The sequence below is a fragment of the Meleagris gallopavo genome, chromosome 16, assembly GCF_905368555.1.
Source record: "Meleagris gallopavo chromosome 16, MGAL_WU_HG_1.1, whole genome shotgun sequence".
Classification (NCBI taxonomy): domain Eukaryota; kingdom Metazoa; phylum Chordata; class Aves; order Galliformes; family Phasianidae; genus Meleagris; species Meleagris gallopavo.
This window is the reverse complement of record NC_139419.1, coordinates 7,373,075-7,389,600: the sequence shown is the minus strand read 5'-3', so window position 1 is coordinate 7,389,600 and position 16,526 is coordinate 7,373,075. Positions and strand designations below refer to the sequence as shown.

At 42.5% G+C, this 16,526-nt stretch overlaps 4 protein-coding genes across 8 annotated transcripts in view; 1 reads left to right on the top strand and 3 right to left on the bottom strand.

Annotated features, from left to right (window-relative positions):
* Positions 1-2,643, bottom strand: part of UNKL (unk like zinc finger) — a 32,459-nt gene extending 29,816 nt beyond the window's left edge. For all 4 annotated transcript variants that reach the window (XR_014886743.1, XM_085237317.1, XM_085237318.1 and 1 more), the window contains exons 1-2: positions 1,895-2,643; positions 139-348 (exon numbers count right to left, since the gene is read on the bottom strand). Coding sequence is in view for 3 of the 4 variants with exons in the window: in XM_085237317.1 (XP_085093443.1) it covers positions 139-348; positions 1,895-1,974 (290 nt within the window). In the remaining variant the exon portion in view is untranslated. The remainder of the gene's footprint in view (positions 1-138; positions 349-1,894) is intronic.
* A 150-nt stretch (positions 2,644-2,793) lies between these two features.
* On the bottom strand, positions 2,794-3,705 carry UQCC4 (ubiquinol-cytochrome c reductase complex assembly factor 4). The gene is made up of 2 exons (XM_085237333.1): positions 3,533-3,705; positions 2,794-3,460 (listed from the first exon to the last, which is right to left on the bottom strand). The coding sequence occupies exons 1-2, from the start codon at positions 3,556-3,558 to the stop codon at positions 3,106-3,108; spliced, it is 381 nt and encodes a 126-aa protein (XP_085093459.1). The 5' UTR covers positions 3,559-3,705; the 3' UTR covers positions 2,794-3,105.
* Positions 3,706-3,771: 66 nt separating this feature from the next.
* GNPTG (N-acetylglucosamine-1-phosphate transferase subunit gamma) lies at positions 3,772-12,802 on the bottom strand. Of its 2 annotated transcripts, XM_010719485.4 has the most exons (11): positions 12,728-12,802; positions 12,601-12,655; positions 11,630-11,697; positions 9,487-9,541; positions 9,300-9,383; positions 8,353-8,446; positions 6,625-6,739; positions 6,065-6,147; positions 5,663-5,791; positions 5,452-5,533; positions 3,772-4,493 (listed from the first exon to the last, which is right to left on the bottom strand). In XM_010719485.4, exons 1-11 carry the CDS (start codon positions 12,774-12,776, stop codon positions 4,384-4,386), a joined length of 924 nt encoding a protein of 307 aa, XP_010717787.2. In that variant the 5' UTR covers positions 12,777-12,802; the 3' UTR covers positions 3,772-4,383. The 2 variants fall into 2 exon arrangements, with proteins under 2 accessions (XP_010717787.2, XP_085093449.1); XM_085237323.1 differs by having other exon boundaries at positions 12,601-12,791.
* Positions 12,803-12,844: 42 nt separating this feature from the next.
* On the top strand, positions 12,845-15,701 carry TSR3 (TSR3 ribosome maturation factor). Its single transcript, XM_019620770.2, has 6 exons — positions 12,845-12,980; positions 13,052-13,268; positions 13,952-14,145; positions 14,898-15,071; positions 15,327-15,390; positions 15,462-15,701. Exons 1-6 carry the CDS (start codon positions 12,845-12,847, stop codon positions 15,613-15,615), a joined length of 939 nt encoding a protein of 312 aa, XP_019476315.2. The 3' UTR covers positions 15,616-15,701.
* Positions 15,702-16,526: the final 825 nt, after the last annotated feature.

Here is a 16,526-nt window from a genome sequence, read left to right as displayed (position 1 = left end):
AACTCACAAGTCATTCACAAAAAGTTCTCTCAGTCAAACTGCAGGATCCTCTCAATCATTTTTGCTAAGAAAAAATTAACATCTTTCTGTAAAGCCATTAATACTATAAACACCTAGGGACTGAAAGAAATCACTTACTCATCTCCATCTGGGCAGATTCCTGTAGTCTCATCATATTTTGTACAATAAACATCGGGACTGTAGTTAAAAGTTCCATCACGCCTTCGTATAGGTCTACGACGACGCTGATTTAGGAAATGCCAATGAAAACAGGTAAATGGTCTGTGCTGGGTACACTTGTGCTGCAAAAATAGAGGGCACTGCTCTGTCCTAAATTCCTTTAGATACCTAAAAAAATTAAACTGTGTTACAAGTTTATCTTATCGGAGGCACATCTTTACAGTACTAACAGGGCACTGGACAATTCAGTGCATTTAGCCCGTAAATATTTTACAAATGTACCTGCACACTGTTTTAGCTCCTATGCGTAATTAACCATTTAACAGCTGAATGAATGCTTCTGAATGAGTGATTTCATTTCTGATGACAGATGTGTTACAAATAAAATACAGCAGAATGTCTGGCACATTATTCTACATCATGTAATTGAGTTAAAAATCAAACAAATAAATTTTAAAAAACGCAGCATTCAGAATTTTGCCCTAAGTAACCACTACACAGAGATTATAAATCCATCAAGGTACCTGAATAAGCATTCATATGGCTTGCTGTCACACAACAATAAAGGCTATTTTAGCTAAAAAGCACTCCTAGCTTAACCAGGCACTTAATCACAATAATCCTCAGAATGTGGGCACTCTACAGAAAGCTAGAGGACTGAAAGTAGTTTAAAAAGATTAGCAGGGGCCGTGCGAGGGAATTCAGCAAACTTATTTTAGGGAGTGTTAGGTTTGCATTGGGACAATTTAAATGTCTCTCTGAAAATTATTTAGGAGTAGAATCACAGAATTGTTTGAGTTGAAAGAGACCCTTATAGGTCATCTAGTCCAACAATGAACAGGGACATCTACAGCTGGATCAGGTTGACAGAACCATAGAATCGAAGCAAGTAGGACAGCCCTTCATGGACACCTCGAGCACAAAAGCTATTTAGGAAGTCTGAGCCTTTTCATTGCATATCACGATCACACCAGACTGGGCATTACTGTATTCTTTGTCAAAGGATGCAAGAGAGCACTCCTTCCCATCTCAGTTTATATATCCATTGGCCAGTTGAACAAATGCATTACATCTCTAAGGTTACAGAGTACTTGCATTGGAAGGAGTACTTGGGGACTTCACAGAACCTCAGATTTCCCAGAGGTCTCAAGAAGGGTGCAGCACGTCTACCAGGTACAGGGGACTGAAGGCATCGGGCAGGGAAAGGGCTGGAGAGAATAAAGGGCATCTCTAAGCTCTCAGCCGCTCAGAAAGCATGGAGGATGTAATGGCACAGAGTTACAAGGTGCGTCTTTCAGTTCTGAGTTCTTTAAACTGATCTGGACTGTGGGAAAAGAACGGGAACAGAACTTTTAGATGTCCAAAGCCGGGCTACACAGCAGGATCCTGCCTGCGAGTGCTGGGACACGACGACACTCGGATCTACGTTAGGCGGCGTCTGCGGGCAGCGCAGGTCCTACGCGAGCGGGACGCCAACACCGCCACACCGGCATCCCGCGCCTCCACCCGGCCCACACAGCCGGGCCTCCTAACCGCGGCGGCCGGAGCCGGGAAAGAAGCGGAGCGAGGCCCGCCGTTCAGCCCCGCCGGCAGAGCAGGAGGCCGCGCGTATCGGGCCTGGCGCTCGGCCGGGCCCTCCGCCTCGGAGCCCGGAGCCCTTCCCGCGCAGCGCCGGGCTCCGCGAAGCAGGCCGCCTCTAGAACGCGGTACCTACGTATAATGCGTCGGCTGCTCGGTCTGCGGGGTCCCGCCAGACCCTCCGCCCCGCGACACCGCTTTCGAAACGGACGGCATCGTCCCCAGCGGCCGGCAGGGCGCTTGCGCGGCCCGCCCCGCTCCTCCCCTCAGCGGGCGGCCCCGCCCCGTCCCGCCCTGCGAGCGGTGCGCGCGCAACTGCGCCGGCTGCGGCTTCTGGCAGCGACAGCGCGGCTCCTCCAGCTGGCAGCCCGGCGTTTTTCACTTCCCAAACAGCTGAAAAGCTTCGCGGAGAATCTTGAAGTCACCTACCGCATCGCACGCGCAAAAACAGGACGCTTTACTGCCTTTGAGAAAGCAGTGCTTGCTAGCCCTCTGCTCCGTTACTCGGTGTTACCCCTCCTGCCGTGCTGTGGGGATTTGTTTGATTTTTAATGAAGGACTTCAGTCGCACAGAAGTTTTATATCTTTACAGAGGAAAGCCTAAAAAAAAATACATCTAACTTGAAAGAGAACTAAGTCACAGCAGTGCGTTCTCCCTCCTCTCCCAGGCAAGCCTCCAGAATATCTGCAAATAGATAGAAGTTAGATAGATAGAAGTTAGATACTAAGCTGTCTGTGAAATTAGGAGCTCCCTCCCTGCTCTGATGCAGGTCAACAACTTACAGTTCCTGCAAAATTCCCACCTTAGCACTGACCATTGAAGTTAGGCAAGTCAAACATCTTAAACTGCAGAAAACTAGGACTAACGGTGCATTAAGTAAATCCTGCATTGTTTGGTAGAATTACAAAGTAATCTGAACATGAATCCATCATACATTAATACAAGTGTCCGCAATATTATGTGAATGCACTCCATGCACTCCACACTAGCAGAGTGCCAGCCGAAGGTCACCTTCAGCAACCAAATTCCAGACATACAGCTTCGATATTTTAATATGCTGTGCAATCAAGAAAAAAAAAAAACGAGTTGAACACAACATATCTATAAATACACGCAGGTTTGCAATACATCCTGTCCATCTCTGCCATGCAACACAGAAAAGGACTATTCCTTCTGCGATTGCTGTAAGCTGCTAAGTAAAGACAAACAAAAAGCAGCAAGGTAAATAAATCCTGTTTGCAAGATAAGGCTGGTGGTAGGACGGAAAAAACATTTTCCAAATCAAGTGCGGGAGCAGCCTTTAAGCAGTTGCACTTTTGGCAGCTCCTTCACCACAGGTGCGCTCATCATCTCTCCTTCTGTATCTGCGAAGGAGCATCGCTTTGTTGTGCCGCATCTAAAGGGTCCACGAACTGATCAGATAACAGGACTTCCAGTCGCTCGTCAATCTCCGTTTTTTCCCTAAACGCACACCACAGCAACAGCCCGCTGCACAGCAGGCTGAGGGGCAGCACCTTCACCCACGGCCTCTGGTGGTCACTCCCCATAGACTGGTTGACGCTCCACACCTGCGGGCTGGCCTTGCTGGAAGAGAAGGGGATGGGTCCCTCGCACTCTGGATCCGCTTTAGCTGAGCCCTCGGTGCTACGCCGCCCCGCCAGCCACCTCCGGGGGCCGGGCAGGAGCAAGGTGCACCGCGCCCTGCAAAGACACGCGAGTCAGAGGTGCGGGATTGTCGGCTCCCGGATCCCTGCGCCCAGCCCGCCTCCTCACCGCCAGCCGCCCCGCGCCCAGCTCATCCCTCCGCTCTCCTCCCCACGCCGCCCGGAAGCGGAAGTGCGGCCTCAGCGCTGCACGCGGTGAGCATGCTCGTGCCGGCCGCAGGGGGACGCTCGAGCGCTGCTGGGATGCAGCGACCGGAAGCGGGGGGCGCGCGAGGGGCGGGCAGAGCGGGAAGGTGCAGCCGTGGGGGGGCGCGCTGGGTGCAGCCGGCTTTCACAAGTTTCCACAGGTTGTGGGAGAACAATCCGTTTTATTCCGTGACAGAGAACTGCAGCGTATTCACACAACTACTCTTCTGTAACAATCGAGTGTTTTCAGCGCAGCTCTCCAGCTCCTAAGCAGCAGTCACCTTATCCACAGATCACACCAGCCTCTGAGCGGAGCTGGATGCATTCTGTGCATTATTTATTCATGACTTTCCCTAAAGTCTGATAAGAAACCCTTTGGTTTAGCATACAGATGAAATAGCACGTTCTGAATACTGCCCAATACCTTTTGTACAACACCTCAGAGCAGTGCTCTGGGGCTGTTTTGTATTTACGCTGCCTCTTAGCACGCTGTATTAAAGAAAATAACGAAGCTGAGAACGGAGATACAATCTGTAAACCTTGGCTCCACAGCAGCCTCAAATTACTCTCATCAGTGTTTTCTGAAACTCGCCGGCTGGTGTCAGTAGATGGCACTGACATTCCACTGTTGCCTCTGCTTTAGGACAGAAATTGAGGAAGTAAAGAATATCCACAAGAGTTAAATCATCATAGTGTCGTGATACACATTCGACTTGCTTGACATTCCGTATCAAATTGCTGTTTACCACGCAAGTTCTTTCACACAGCATCACTCTAAATTCCTGCACCACCATGCAGATGTTCAGCATTCGTTGACCCGTTAAGCACAGTTGTCTCTGCAGTCGCCCATTTGTGATTTACATGTTCAACACTGGTGTTTTCAGCTGTGACATTCAGTTAAAGACAGAAGTTATTACCACATTTAAACACAAATATTCTTGTGACAGAACACACTGAATAGTTTTGAAATAAGTCAGCTTGAGTAAGCCACGAGTTCTTTTGATTAGAGTTCTAATCTGCAATAATTAAATAAGCTACCACACAGGCTGACAGAAATACTGCACGAGTTAAGCAGCTAAAACATGTGAATAACACATTTTGCAAAGATTTTCCTAGAAGAAGTCATCTACAAGTTAAAAGAAACTTCCTCAAAACAGGAAGAAGTTAGCTATGTCACCCAAAAGCTTGTCGGTTTCTTGAGGTGTCAATTCTGAGCACGCAAGCTATACATCTAATTCAGGGAAATTAATTACTCCTCAAACAATCAGGTCGTGTAATAATGAGCATGATGGATTAGAAGGAATGGAGGAAAAAAAAAGTCTGAAATTAATCCAGATAAACTTTGCTACTTCATAGCCAGCATCCAACAGTCATTCTTTCTCAGAACTGTATGAGACACTTATCTAACAGAAATCAAACAGAGGAAAAGAGGTGACTAAGGAAGAATGAAAGCAATTCAGATACAGAAAGCATTTCAAGTGCTCCTGGAGAAGCCCTTGTGGCTGACTATTCATAAAGCAAGGTTATATAAAACATGCTTATGAACTATGGGTGCTTTAACGCACATTTTCTTTGGCATATGAAGTATTGGAGACAAACTTTAATTATGATAACAGCAGTATTTTGTCAATGTCAAGTAATCAAGAGACTTCCTGGGAGCAAAAGAAGTCTCCTATGTGCAGGAATCAAGACCTAGACATGCTTTAAAATCTCTGTTGACAGAGACCTGCATGTATGATTACTTAATCCATATAGCCAAAAACAATATGTATAATGTATATATATCTAATAATATACTCATTCTGAATAGAAAATAGTGCGAAAAAATGACAAAAAACTCACCAGAACTTCCTTTGTATGCAATATTGTGCTGACTTAATAAATCTTTAAGGATTTTTATTTCTTCAGAAAGTTTCTTGTATTCCTAAGAAAGGAAAATACAGAAAGGTGCTCTGGCTCTCCGAAGATATATAATAACATGGAGGTTATGTTATGAATCATACAGTAAAAAGGTGGAAAATTAATTTCACATTGTAAATATTATACTCTGTACCTTATTGCACATATCCACTGTTTCAAACTGCAGACTTGTTTTCGTATTCTGTTTCTCAGCTTCCTTTTCTTCTGTTGCTTTCAGAAGTCCTGCTTCCTCAAAAATCTCTTTCAGTATTTTTTTGTATCCCTACAAAAGAAAGATTCTAAGGTTATCGTACATAAATCTACCTAATACTCATCTCCCTGTACCTTCCCTAGTTCCTCAAGCTTCACTGTAAAAATAAAATAAGATAAAATAAAAAATTACAATTATCAATTGATTCATAAACAATCACAGAGCATAAGTAGTGCTATCTGCCAATGGCAAAATAAATGCATCTGTTCCAAGAGAAGAAACTACAGAACGCAATCAGACAATAATTGTTCTTTAACAAATAGAGTTCAAAAAAAATTAACAAACCTGCTCAGTTATTAGTTGATCATACAGAGACTGCTCTGCTTCATCCCATTTCCTTTGTAGTGCTTCAGTCAGGGTTGGATAAACTGAAAAATGAAAGGCAAACTGTGTCTTCTATTAGTTAAGGGCTTTTCTGGTAGCACACATGCAACTTTCAAGAGTTGGCTTTAAATTTCAAACTTTTAAACTTCCAATTCACTGACTTAATGTTTTTGGAGAATGTCACCAAGTTTATCTCATTTCCAACTAGAAGGTCCCATATTTCTTTGTCAAAAGTATATATTTTTTTAATGTATATAAATGAGCAGATATTGTAGGGCTGATTCCTATGGCTAGTCCAAGAAAACAGCAAGTATCAGTCAATGGTTCTCTATTAGCAATGACTATTTAATTGAGAAAGATGTATCTGCTATAATGACTGGTATTTAAATACACTTAGCATTATGTTACATGTAATTCTCTTTGAAATCAACTTACAAACTTTAAAAGACCTAAAAACACACACACTGAAATTGGTGTAATAAGCCAGGTTCTTCATGCAAAAATGACTTCCTAAATCTTACCCAAAAGAGAGTGGGGATGGCACACAAGAGGAGTCTCGAATGTGAGGGAGTAGACACAAGTACTTGGCTCAGATACATAAGCCAATTTATTGCTCTTTCCACAAACAAGATGAACCTAAACATCAGTAAAAACAAAGGTGAATGAAACACCTCCACATTAAGCAGGTGACAATCAATTTCCTGTCTTCTAAGGCTAACAGAGGAACTTCTATGTAGACTCTTGTCTCAAAGCTTCCATTGCCTTCACCAATTGAAAGGAAATCATAGCTAATACATCTTAGAAATTGAGTTACTTTCTCAAACACATGAAGATGCCTTCCTGTAATGGGAAATGATCCCCATCTACCATTTTCCTCTGGTCTCCCAAGAAGTACAGATCTGGAAAGAATGAGAGTAAAAAGGAGGGTGAATAGGACACCCCATAGAACCTCCTCCAACATAAGCAGAATTCATTTAAAAAAAATCTTAGTTCTGGCTATGGTACTAGACGTCAGGCTCCTCTTTTTACTGTTACAGAGAACAAAAGCCATCCGGTCACTATAAAAGTGTTCTAATCTTTAGACATTTGGCACCAGTCTGTTCAAAATGCCAGTGGAAGATCTGAATAACAATATCTAAAGTCACACAAGAACAGTAACTCCTTCTGTAGTCCTAATGGGAAATAAACATGTTTACAAGGCACCTCAATCACAGCAAAGAACATTTTAACCTTGGCTAAGATATTTTGCCCCTTATCTCTACCCACTCTCTCCAATCACAGATACCTCTCTCAAGTATTATGTTGTCAATCATCACTGTAATATCTAAGCACCTTCCACAAGAAAACGAGCCCGTTTCAAACTTTGTAGTATCTTTAGATCTCCTTCATGACAGACATCTATGTCACCAGGAAATATGAGGTTTAAATGAAAAGTGAGGATTAATTAACTGTATCCTTAAAACTGTACAACACACTGAAATGGAAAGTGGAAAAGAAAAACCTCAATGAATAAAATGACCAAGGACTTGCACAAATCATGTGCTACACATTGAACAAGTCTCAAACATTCTTCTAGCTGAACAGGTTTTTGGCACAAAGTCTGTTTGAAAGTGAAAAGGAACATTTTAAATACTTGACAAAACAGGAATTTTTACTTTTTCCTTCAAATTGTACTCAGACCACAATCTGTTGCTAGTTAGTTGGTTTCTCTGGCAGAAGCCACTCTATTTCCATTTGTTTTATTCCTTCCTTAATTCTTTCTGCATGCTTTCTGAACTTGGCTTGCTTAGCTTCTTGGCATACTGTTGTTAACTGCCTAATTCTGTTCCTTCCTTTTTGCTGGTTGTTCTTACGCACAACAGACTAGCAGTTTGAATCAAAGAAATTTTTTAATTTATTTTTCCTGACACAAACTATAAAGCACTGTATGTCTTTAGCAGTGGTGATGATACCAGAGTTTTACACTCAATCATGGGGGGAAAAAAAAAAAAGAAAAAAAAAAAAAAAAAAGAGTTAAAAGTCACCAACAAGAGTACCTAAGTAAACTTAGTATCTAACATCAGGGTAAAATTCTGACTACTTCCATCCACTCACCTACCTGCTACAGAAATCCATCTTTGTTTTATATTATATCTTAAACTATGAACTCTTCTCTTCAAGGTTGGAATATTTCAGTTTGTAGAGTGACAAAATTGTCTGCAGAGTCAACATGTCTAGATCAGCATAATGTAGGTATTTTGTTGTTATACCTTCGTCTGTCTGCTCTTGGTTTCACATGAGTCTCCTTCCCTCATCCACATTCCAACAAATGTGTTGTTGTCAATTTCCCATTCGTGCCAGATTCTAGAAAAACAAAACCTCTCTTTATGTTTCTGATAAGGAAAACATGGAATTCAGGAAGAAATATAGGAATAGCCTTACATTGTGTTCAAATTAATTGTATATGCCTCATTTTCCTTGCTTCATTATTATTTCCGTTCCTTATAGCCAAGACCTTACAAACCCTGAAATTTGTTATCCAAGCTGCTCCGCAGGCCAGACCAACATTACTTTGAGAGCAGTTTTGAATCAACTTTTGGTTTGCCAAGTATTGTGCTTACAAACCTTTGTTTAAGGTCAACAGAATAGTTTACAGATCAATCTTGCAACAAACACATCATGCTGTCTTAGTATTGAGTGCAACTCCATTTGCCTGTAGGACTTTTAGTGCTGGTGAAACAGCTACAATTGGTCTCTACACCTGCTAGTCATAAGCTCACTGATTTGATGTACCCTTTTCATCTCATACTGGTTTACTGACTGCTGTGCACAGAGGTGCATTTTGGCACTCAGAGAAGTTATTGATGCCCCATCTGAGGAACTGACACAACAAAGAGAAAACTGTTAAAAGACATGAAACTTCTGTTAATATAAGCATTAATCACACATTGCATGGATTTCTCACACGAACATATCAGCCTTTCAACTCAGCATAGGTTATTAATAAACCTCCAGCTAAAACAGGACATTGCTTTTTATCTAAAAAATATAAAAATATATATCTAAGCATTTCAAGATGATTTACTTCTATGCATAACACCTGGAGTCCTACAGTGTTCTAATAGAAGAAACAATTTTAAAACTGCCTTCTTTTTGAAAATCTATAAAACAGTCTATTATCAACATAGATAAAACATAAGAGGTCTAAAAGCCTCACCCTAAAATCCCACTGTAGGCATTCCATCGAAAAGTCTGCTCATGCTGAGTGACATTATGGAAAGGACAAAACTCGTACTTATATCTTTGGGAGAAAAGGGAAAAAGAATAAATATTTCAGATGGGAATTAAGAACTGGTTTGTTTCTAATAGAAATGTATGATCAAATATCCAAATTTGTTACTCACGTGGATTCCACAAAACTGAAACACTTGCCAGCAAGCCTAAAGAGATGCACAGGGCCTAAAAACACCACAAAATACCATCAAGGAAGAATAATGCTTTGGGTTAAATTCCAGCAAGTTATTGTGGTGACAAAACTGTACAGAATAGGACAAATTCTTATGCTGTGCATAAAGAAATTTGTGTTTTCCATCATTACCTTAAGTACCCTCTACTGCTATATTGGTTTACTTTATAAGGTTTAACATATTTTACCTTCAACACTGAGTGAAAGATTCTAGCCTCTCTCTACAGAAGAAACAAGAAACCTGTATACAAACAAATATCTGGAAAGCAGATCCATGAAAGGAATCATCAGTGCAGACATTACCAAAATTGAAAAACTGAAGTCAATACAACTATTGACAGCTGTCTCCATTCTCAGTCAGCTGAACTGCTCAGACACACACCCACAGAGCCCTTTTGCTCAGAACAGTGACTGTCACATATTGGGGTTCCACTGAGATTCTCAAACTGGCCATTCCTTACCACGGTTGGCTTTCACAATCTGATCTGAGCAGTATTCAACAGCATAAACCTGTCAAACAGGTCAGCAGTAACAACGCTCCTGTAGAACTGCTACCAAAGTAATTCAATGCAGGTAACTTGTCATTCAAAAAAAAGGCCAAAAGTTCTGAAATATGTGTTTACAGGAGTTATTTCAAAGTCACTTGTTTAAGCTAATTTTGCAAGGAACAATAAAATATTTCTGTGGGAAGCACAAGAAAATAGACTACAAAAGCAGATAATGTAAAAGCATCTTGGATTCCAACCCTACAACTACCAGGACAGGACAGTCTAATTCTTACCAAGGATCTACAAAAGTGTTCCTAGAAGCGAAGATCAGAACACCAGAATCTTGTCACCAGAATGCCCTAACCACTGGGATGTAGGCAGGTTCTTCTTCCCATTTTCATTTTCATTACCTTATGATCTTGCATCTGTTCTGCAGTCAAAACTACTATCATAGTCTTGGCCAGAAGGTTTGCATCTCTACAAAATGCAATCTGTATCTCAACAAGCAGGATCCTCTCCCTACATAACAACAAAATTGGATTTTCATGTGTCTGAGGAATGCATTATACTCATGTGTCTGTTTCCTGAATGCATGTTCTAGAAGTGTAATTACAGTTACTATTACACTGACTGTCTCGTGAAATAAAAAGTGCCAGTTTTCCATGCCAATGAAATAACTGTGCAAGGGAAGGTTCCTCACCACAGATTACAGTTTCCAAAATTACTCCCAATTTTAGACTACATTTAAGTTCCCACATCCAGAAAAAGCATATTTTATTGCATTGCTAACTTTCTTCCTGATCTTTTTGGCATCTTTCAGTTCAGCATTCTCCCTATTATTAATTCCATTTCTAATTCCTTCCTCTTTCACATGCTGCATATACAGAATTTATGCATTTGATTTGGTTTGATAGAACATCCCACAAGAAAGTAAGCATAACCCCATTTGGTGTCACCATACCAAAATCCCTTTGGTGAACTTGAACTTGTAAGGAGGTTTATGTTTGTGCTTATGGTTAAAAGTTAAAAACATAATCAATTTCCTGTTATTTCCTACTACTCAGTCTTTGTACTCAGTGTATGTTGACTCACTTTCTCCCACAGAATCTAGAAAATACTAAATTCCTGTTTGTTTTGCTATAATGTTGGATTTATACTGCAGCTTTGAGCCTCTGTGACTTGTTCCAAGACTTGCCTTAGAATTTTTTTAAACCAACAAGTATTAAAAACTCAAATCAGATGCCAGGATGGCTTTTATGTGACAATCTCAAGGATACTGAGCAATTGTTTCAAGAAAAAAAAAGATCTTTAATAAAGATCAGAAGTTCTGTGACTGGCTCAAACAATACAGAATAAAATATAAGGAGAGCACCATGACTAAAGCAGTCCAAACAACAGCGGGTCCTGGAACACCCAGAACTTAAGCTATTCTTCAGAATTTATAAAAAATATTTGGCCTTGTCTATTTTCCATGATGGCCACAAAATGACAAATAAAATTAGTATTTGCCTGCACGCATCTGAAGTAGATTGTTCTACAAATAATTGTCAGAAAATGATGAAAGCTGTACAAAAAGGTAATGCTTACACATACCTGATATTGCTGAAGGGGGCATCTTTGGCTGCAGTCGATTAGTTTGAGGCAAGAAGGGGTTATTCAACCTTTAGAAAGAACAAAAGTTAAAGACTAAGTTATGCTTCTAGTTATTACCACACCCTCCACCATCAGAGAATAGCTTAAGTTGGAGAAGAACTTAAAGATCATCTGGTTCCAACCCCCCCGCCACGGGCTGGCTGCTCCACACCAGATCAGGCTGCCCACGATCCCATCCAGCCTGGCCTTGAGCATTGCCAGGGATGGGGATCTACAGTTTTCTGGGCAACCTGTGCCAGGGCCTCACCACTCTCTGAATAAGAATTTGTTCCTTACATCTAACCTAAATCTCTCCTCTTTTGGTTTAAAGCCATTCCCCCTTGTCCTATCACAATCAGATCATGTAAAAAGCTGGTCCCCCTGCCCCCCTCCTGCCTGTAAGCTCCGTTCAAGTACTGGAAGGCCCCAGTGAGGTCTCCCCACAGCCTTTTCTTCTCCAAGTTAAACAAGTCCAACTCTTTCGCCCTGTCATCAGAGGTGCTCCAGCCCACTGATCACCTTAGCAGCCCTTCTCTGGACCCACTCCAAAACTCCACATCTTTCCTGTGCTGGAGGCCCCGGGTCTGGACGTGCTACTGCAGGTGGGGCCTCACGAAGGCAGAGCAGAGGAGGAGAAGCCCACTCCTCTGCCTGTTGCCACTCCTCTGTTGATGCAGCCCTGGGAACTGCCGGCCTTCTGGCCTGCAATCACACACTGCTGGCTCAAGCCCTGCTTTCCTTCCATCAGAATCCTTAATTCCTTCCTCGCAGGCTTGCCTGAGCATCCCCAGATTTACAGCCACGGGCAGCGGGCCCACAGCAGCACCCCCACACCTCGGTCAGTCTCGCCCCGCTCCAGAGGAACGGCCGGGCACAACTCGAGGCCGCCCGGTGCGGACGGGCCGCGGACGCGACGAGCACCAGCCACCTACCCGAACGTGTTCGGTTCCTCCACGATCTTCATCTTGCCCGCCGATGCGAGGAGACCTGCCAGGCAGAGAACAATTAGCGGACGGGCGGAGGAGCGGAGGGACAAACCAGCAGCGCTCACACGCTCACCCAACGCAGCGCCCGCAGACACCGCCAGCAGGAGCCGGGCGGCCGCCATTACCACTTCCGCCGGAAGCGGAAGTGCGCGCCGGGGCCATCGGGGCCGTTCCGCCCGAGCGCGGGGCCATGAAGCGCGGCGCGGCGAGGCGCGGCGCTCCGAAGCGCGGCAGGCGCGTGCCGCCGTCCGCCGGTGCCTCAGCCCCGCGGCGCGACCCTCACAGCCTCGACACCTTCGCTGCGGAAACGGAGGCCGCGCTGAGAGGTGTGGGAAGCGCTCCGCGGAGCCTGACAGAAGCGAGGTGCTTCCCACTAACGCGTGCCTGCTGTTTTCAGCTTGTGTGGAGGGAGAGCGGGGCGCCGAGGAGTGCGGCCCGGAGGCGGAGATTCCGTGTCCGCTTGCCATGTGGGAGCTCGGACACTGCGATCCTAAGAGATGCACCGGGAGGAAACTGGCCCGAAAAGGGCTGCTCCGAAACCTGCGCCTCAGCCAGAGGTTTCCCGGCGTCGTTCTCAGCCCTCTGGCCGCCGTCTGCGTCTCTCCCGCCGACAGGTAGGCGCGGCGGTGCGGCATCTGCGCGCCTCACGTCGGCCGGGGGAGAACGTTTTAATCATCGATTGCGGCCGAAACTGTGCTGCAGAGTAAATGTTGACCCTCCTGCTGCGCTATGTTATATTGATACGTGAACGTGAGCTATTTTATTAAAATTCGGCTAGGATTTTTACACATCTGGGGTTAGGTGAGAAAAGTGTCTGTGGATTCCTAATGAAAGCTCCAAGTGTGTGCTGCGTGCAGAATGACAGCCTGGAGCTGCTGCATCTCCTCTGGGAAGCGCTCCCTGGGCTGTGAGGCTGTGGCAGTGCAAGCTGTTAACCACAGCACCTTGTGGAGAAACACAGAAGTTTCTTCAGATGTGGCTGCAGAACTTTTACAAAGATTTATTTGTTTAGAGAAAAGATTTTTCTTCAGAAGCTGGTGAAGAGCTTAGTTCTGAACTTTGTTGTTAAGCATGAATATGTAACTTCTAACTATGCTTCTATCATGCTTTTAATCCTTCAGTTTTTCATTTTCAGTTTTAAACTTTTCTTGCCACCTACAGTTTCTAAAGAAAACCGTGTTACTATATCATACCTCTCTATTTTAGATCATTGTAAAACATACTTCTTGATTGACAAAGGGGGCATTCAAATTTGTCACAGCTATTACAAAGTTCTCATAGATGTTTCTCTTTTCAGGCATATCATTGCTCAGAATGGAATTGCAGTTATAGATTGCTCATGGGCTAAATTAGAAGAAACGCCTTTTAAGAAAATGAGAGGAGGTCATCTAAGGCTGCTGCCTTACTTGGTGGCTGCAAATCCTGTCAACTACGGCCGGCCGTGCAAGCTGTCTTGTGTGGAAGCTTTTGCTGCAGCTTTTTGCATTGTTGGTAGGCTGCAATGTGTCTGATAGAAAATACATTACCAGCAGTTCTGACATTTTTAATATAATGAGGAGATGGTTTTTGACAGAATAAACTGTAATGCTGACATATTTGGTCTTGAATTTAGAATGAAGTTGTCTAGTTCTCTTCCAAGTACTTCTGTCTGGTAGCCATCAGTTATCACTGGGCTGGGGTTCATGTCCAGGACACAGAATCTGATGATCCAAATTTTCTCAGTATGGCATGTAATATTAGAAAACTTACCAAAAACCACCAGGGAAAAGGTGGTGAATCCTTGTGCACCTCTGTCCTTGTGCTGGCTGTTGTGTTCTGTGTTATTGCTCTTCTGGTTAAGAGCAATAAAAACAAACTGTCTCCTCAAGTTGTTTTCCAAACTCATCAGAGAAGCTTCTTGACAAACAGGCATCCTCCAGTGTACTGCTGGCAAACCTTACCCTCTGAAGATATGTGCAACTGCTCTTTCACTGAAGGACTGCAGGATCTACAGCCTGAACCGTTAACTGTATGAAATATTTTCATGTCATACTTACTAAAAGACAGAGCTTTTCTTCAATTTGATTAACTATTCAAGTTAAGGTGAAATCATTTTAAGAAATCTGAATCCCTAAACACTAAAAACAAAATGCTGGTGTACACCTCACTGCTGTAGTGATAGGGAGATAGGTGCTGAACTTAGAAACCTGTAAGCTGAATGAAATCTCATACTGGAGACCATGATCCTCTGTTTTCTGTTAAAGGATTCCCAGACCTAGCCACCATTCTTCTAAGGAAATTTAAATGGGGGAAGACATTTATTGAGCTGAACAAAAATCTCTTGGAAAAATATGCAGCTTGTCAGTGCCATGAAGAAGTGCTAGGTGTTGAAAAGGACTTTCTAGCTAGTGTCAAAGAAATAAAAGAAGAAGAAATAGGTAAGGAAGAATTCCTCCTTTCTAACTAGTCTCCTTTTTTCTCCTTTAATCTCATGAAATACAATGAATGTAGAATAACTTAAGACAGTAACAATGAACAAATTCTAAGTTGTTGGCTTCTGACCTCTTGTGACCAAATGAGTATGTGAAGCTTTTCAGAAAGCTGAACCAGGTTTCATATGCCTTCCCTGCCAGTAATGTTCTCAAAAATAAATGAAGTCAGACCATCTAAATGTGTATCTCTTCTTTTTCCAGATCCATTTGATGTTGACTCAGGAAAGGAATTTTGTAATCCCAATAGGCCAATCAATTCTTCAAGGTAATGAAATTTTAAATTTTTTTCTTATTAGAAGTTTGTTGTGCTTTTATAATCCTGAAAAATATTTCCAGAATAACACAAAGTAATGAAGAATCAGAGGAGGACAGTGTGAGCACTCCAGATGATACCAGTGAGAGCAGTAGTGAGAACAGTGAACATGATGATGATGATCCTGGGAAGTTTTTCCAAGAACAGCCAATAATAAATCAACTACCTGAGAAGTGAAAACAAAGAAAACCACACCAAAAACATGCCAACAGCCTGATGGAGTTCTACACTTTCTTGTGCAAATAAACTTTCTTGTTAACAAAGTAGCCTTTCCACCTGTAACTGTGGGGTGCTCAGCAAGTGTCTTTTGTTTATGTGGGCCTCTCATCTTAGGCTAAAGATACGTTTGTAGGTCTATTGATGCATGTAAGGCCTATTTTAAGATAGGCCTTCCATAAAGAATTATTTAAGAAATCCAAAAGCTTAGTTATGCTTAGTTATGCAAATAAAAAAAAACATTGTAGTCAATGTTTCTGGTAAGTGATTTATAAGGATTATTTTCACTGGTACACTGCAGAAAACAATTCCTGAGTATATTTTACCTGGACAACACAACTAGGTTATTGCCTACAACATACAGAGCCTCTGACTTTTGGTGGCTTGACCCTGCCATATACATTTCAATTCCATCCAATTTAGGGTAAACAAAATGCCTTAGCTTAAAAAAAAAAAAAACTAACAAGAATTCTTTTAAAATCTCACTCAGTGTTAGATCTGATTTGCTCAGATACAGACAGTCCAAAGCAATATACGTTGTTTTAACATTTCATATTCATGAAATTACCACAAAATTTCAGTTAGCAGGTTCAACAGTGTATCTGCCTGCATTTGCATTATTGAAGTGTTACTCTACAAACTCATAAATATACATCATCCCTTCAAGATTTGAGAGACTTCTCCATATGGCTGCCTGTTTACATAACAAGAGAGGAGCTGTTATGAATTGTATTTTTCTTCCTTTAACTTACTTATAATAGATACTCTTGAGTTTCAAGCACCCAACTGGTTTCAAATTTTAAGCAAGCCTCCACAAACCCTTCAGCAGAATTGGATATAAAGACAATCCATAATGTTACTTACATAGAATG

Bases quoted from the DNA above. Each gene is read 5' to 3' on its own strand.
- UQCC4 (XM_085237333.1), bottom strand. From the start codon at position 3,558: ATGAGCTGGGCGCGGGGCGGCTGGCG. The intron at 3,461-3,532 runs GTGAGGAGGCGG...GTGTCTTTGCAG, and splicing joins TGGGCGCGGGGCGGCTGGCG to GGCGCGGTGCACCTTGCTCC.
- TSR3 (XM_019620770.2), top strand. From the start codon at position 12,845: ATGAAGCGCGGCGCGGCGAGGCGCGGCGCTCCGAAGCGCGGCAGGCGC. The intron at 12,981-13,051 runs GTGTGGGAAGCG...TGCTGTTTTCAG, and splicing joins AACGGAGGCCGCGCTGAGAG to CTTGTGTGGAGGGAGAGCGG. The intron at 15,391-15,461 runs GTAATGAAATTT...AAATATTTCCAG, and splicing joins AGGCCAATCAATTCTTCAAG to AATAACACAAAGTAATGAAG.
- GNPTG (XM_085237323.1), bottom strand. From the start codon at position 12,776: ATGGCGGCCGCCCGGCTCCTGCTGGCGGTGTCTGCGGGCGCTGCGTTG. The intron at 11,698-12,600 runs GTAGGTGGCTGG...TTCTTTCTAAAG, and splicing joins GAGGAACCGAACACGTTCGG to GTTGAATAACCCCTTCTTGC. The intron at 4,494-5,451 runs GTGAGTTTTTTG...TGAATGTCACAG, and splicing joins TGCATACAAAGGAAGTTCTG to CTGAAAACACCAGTGTTGAA.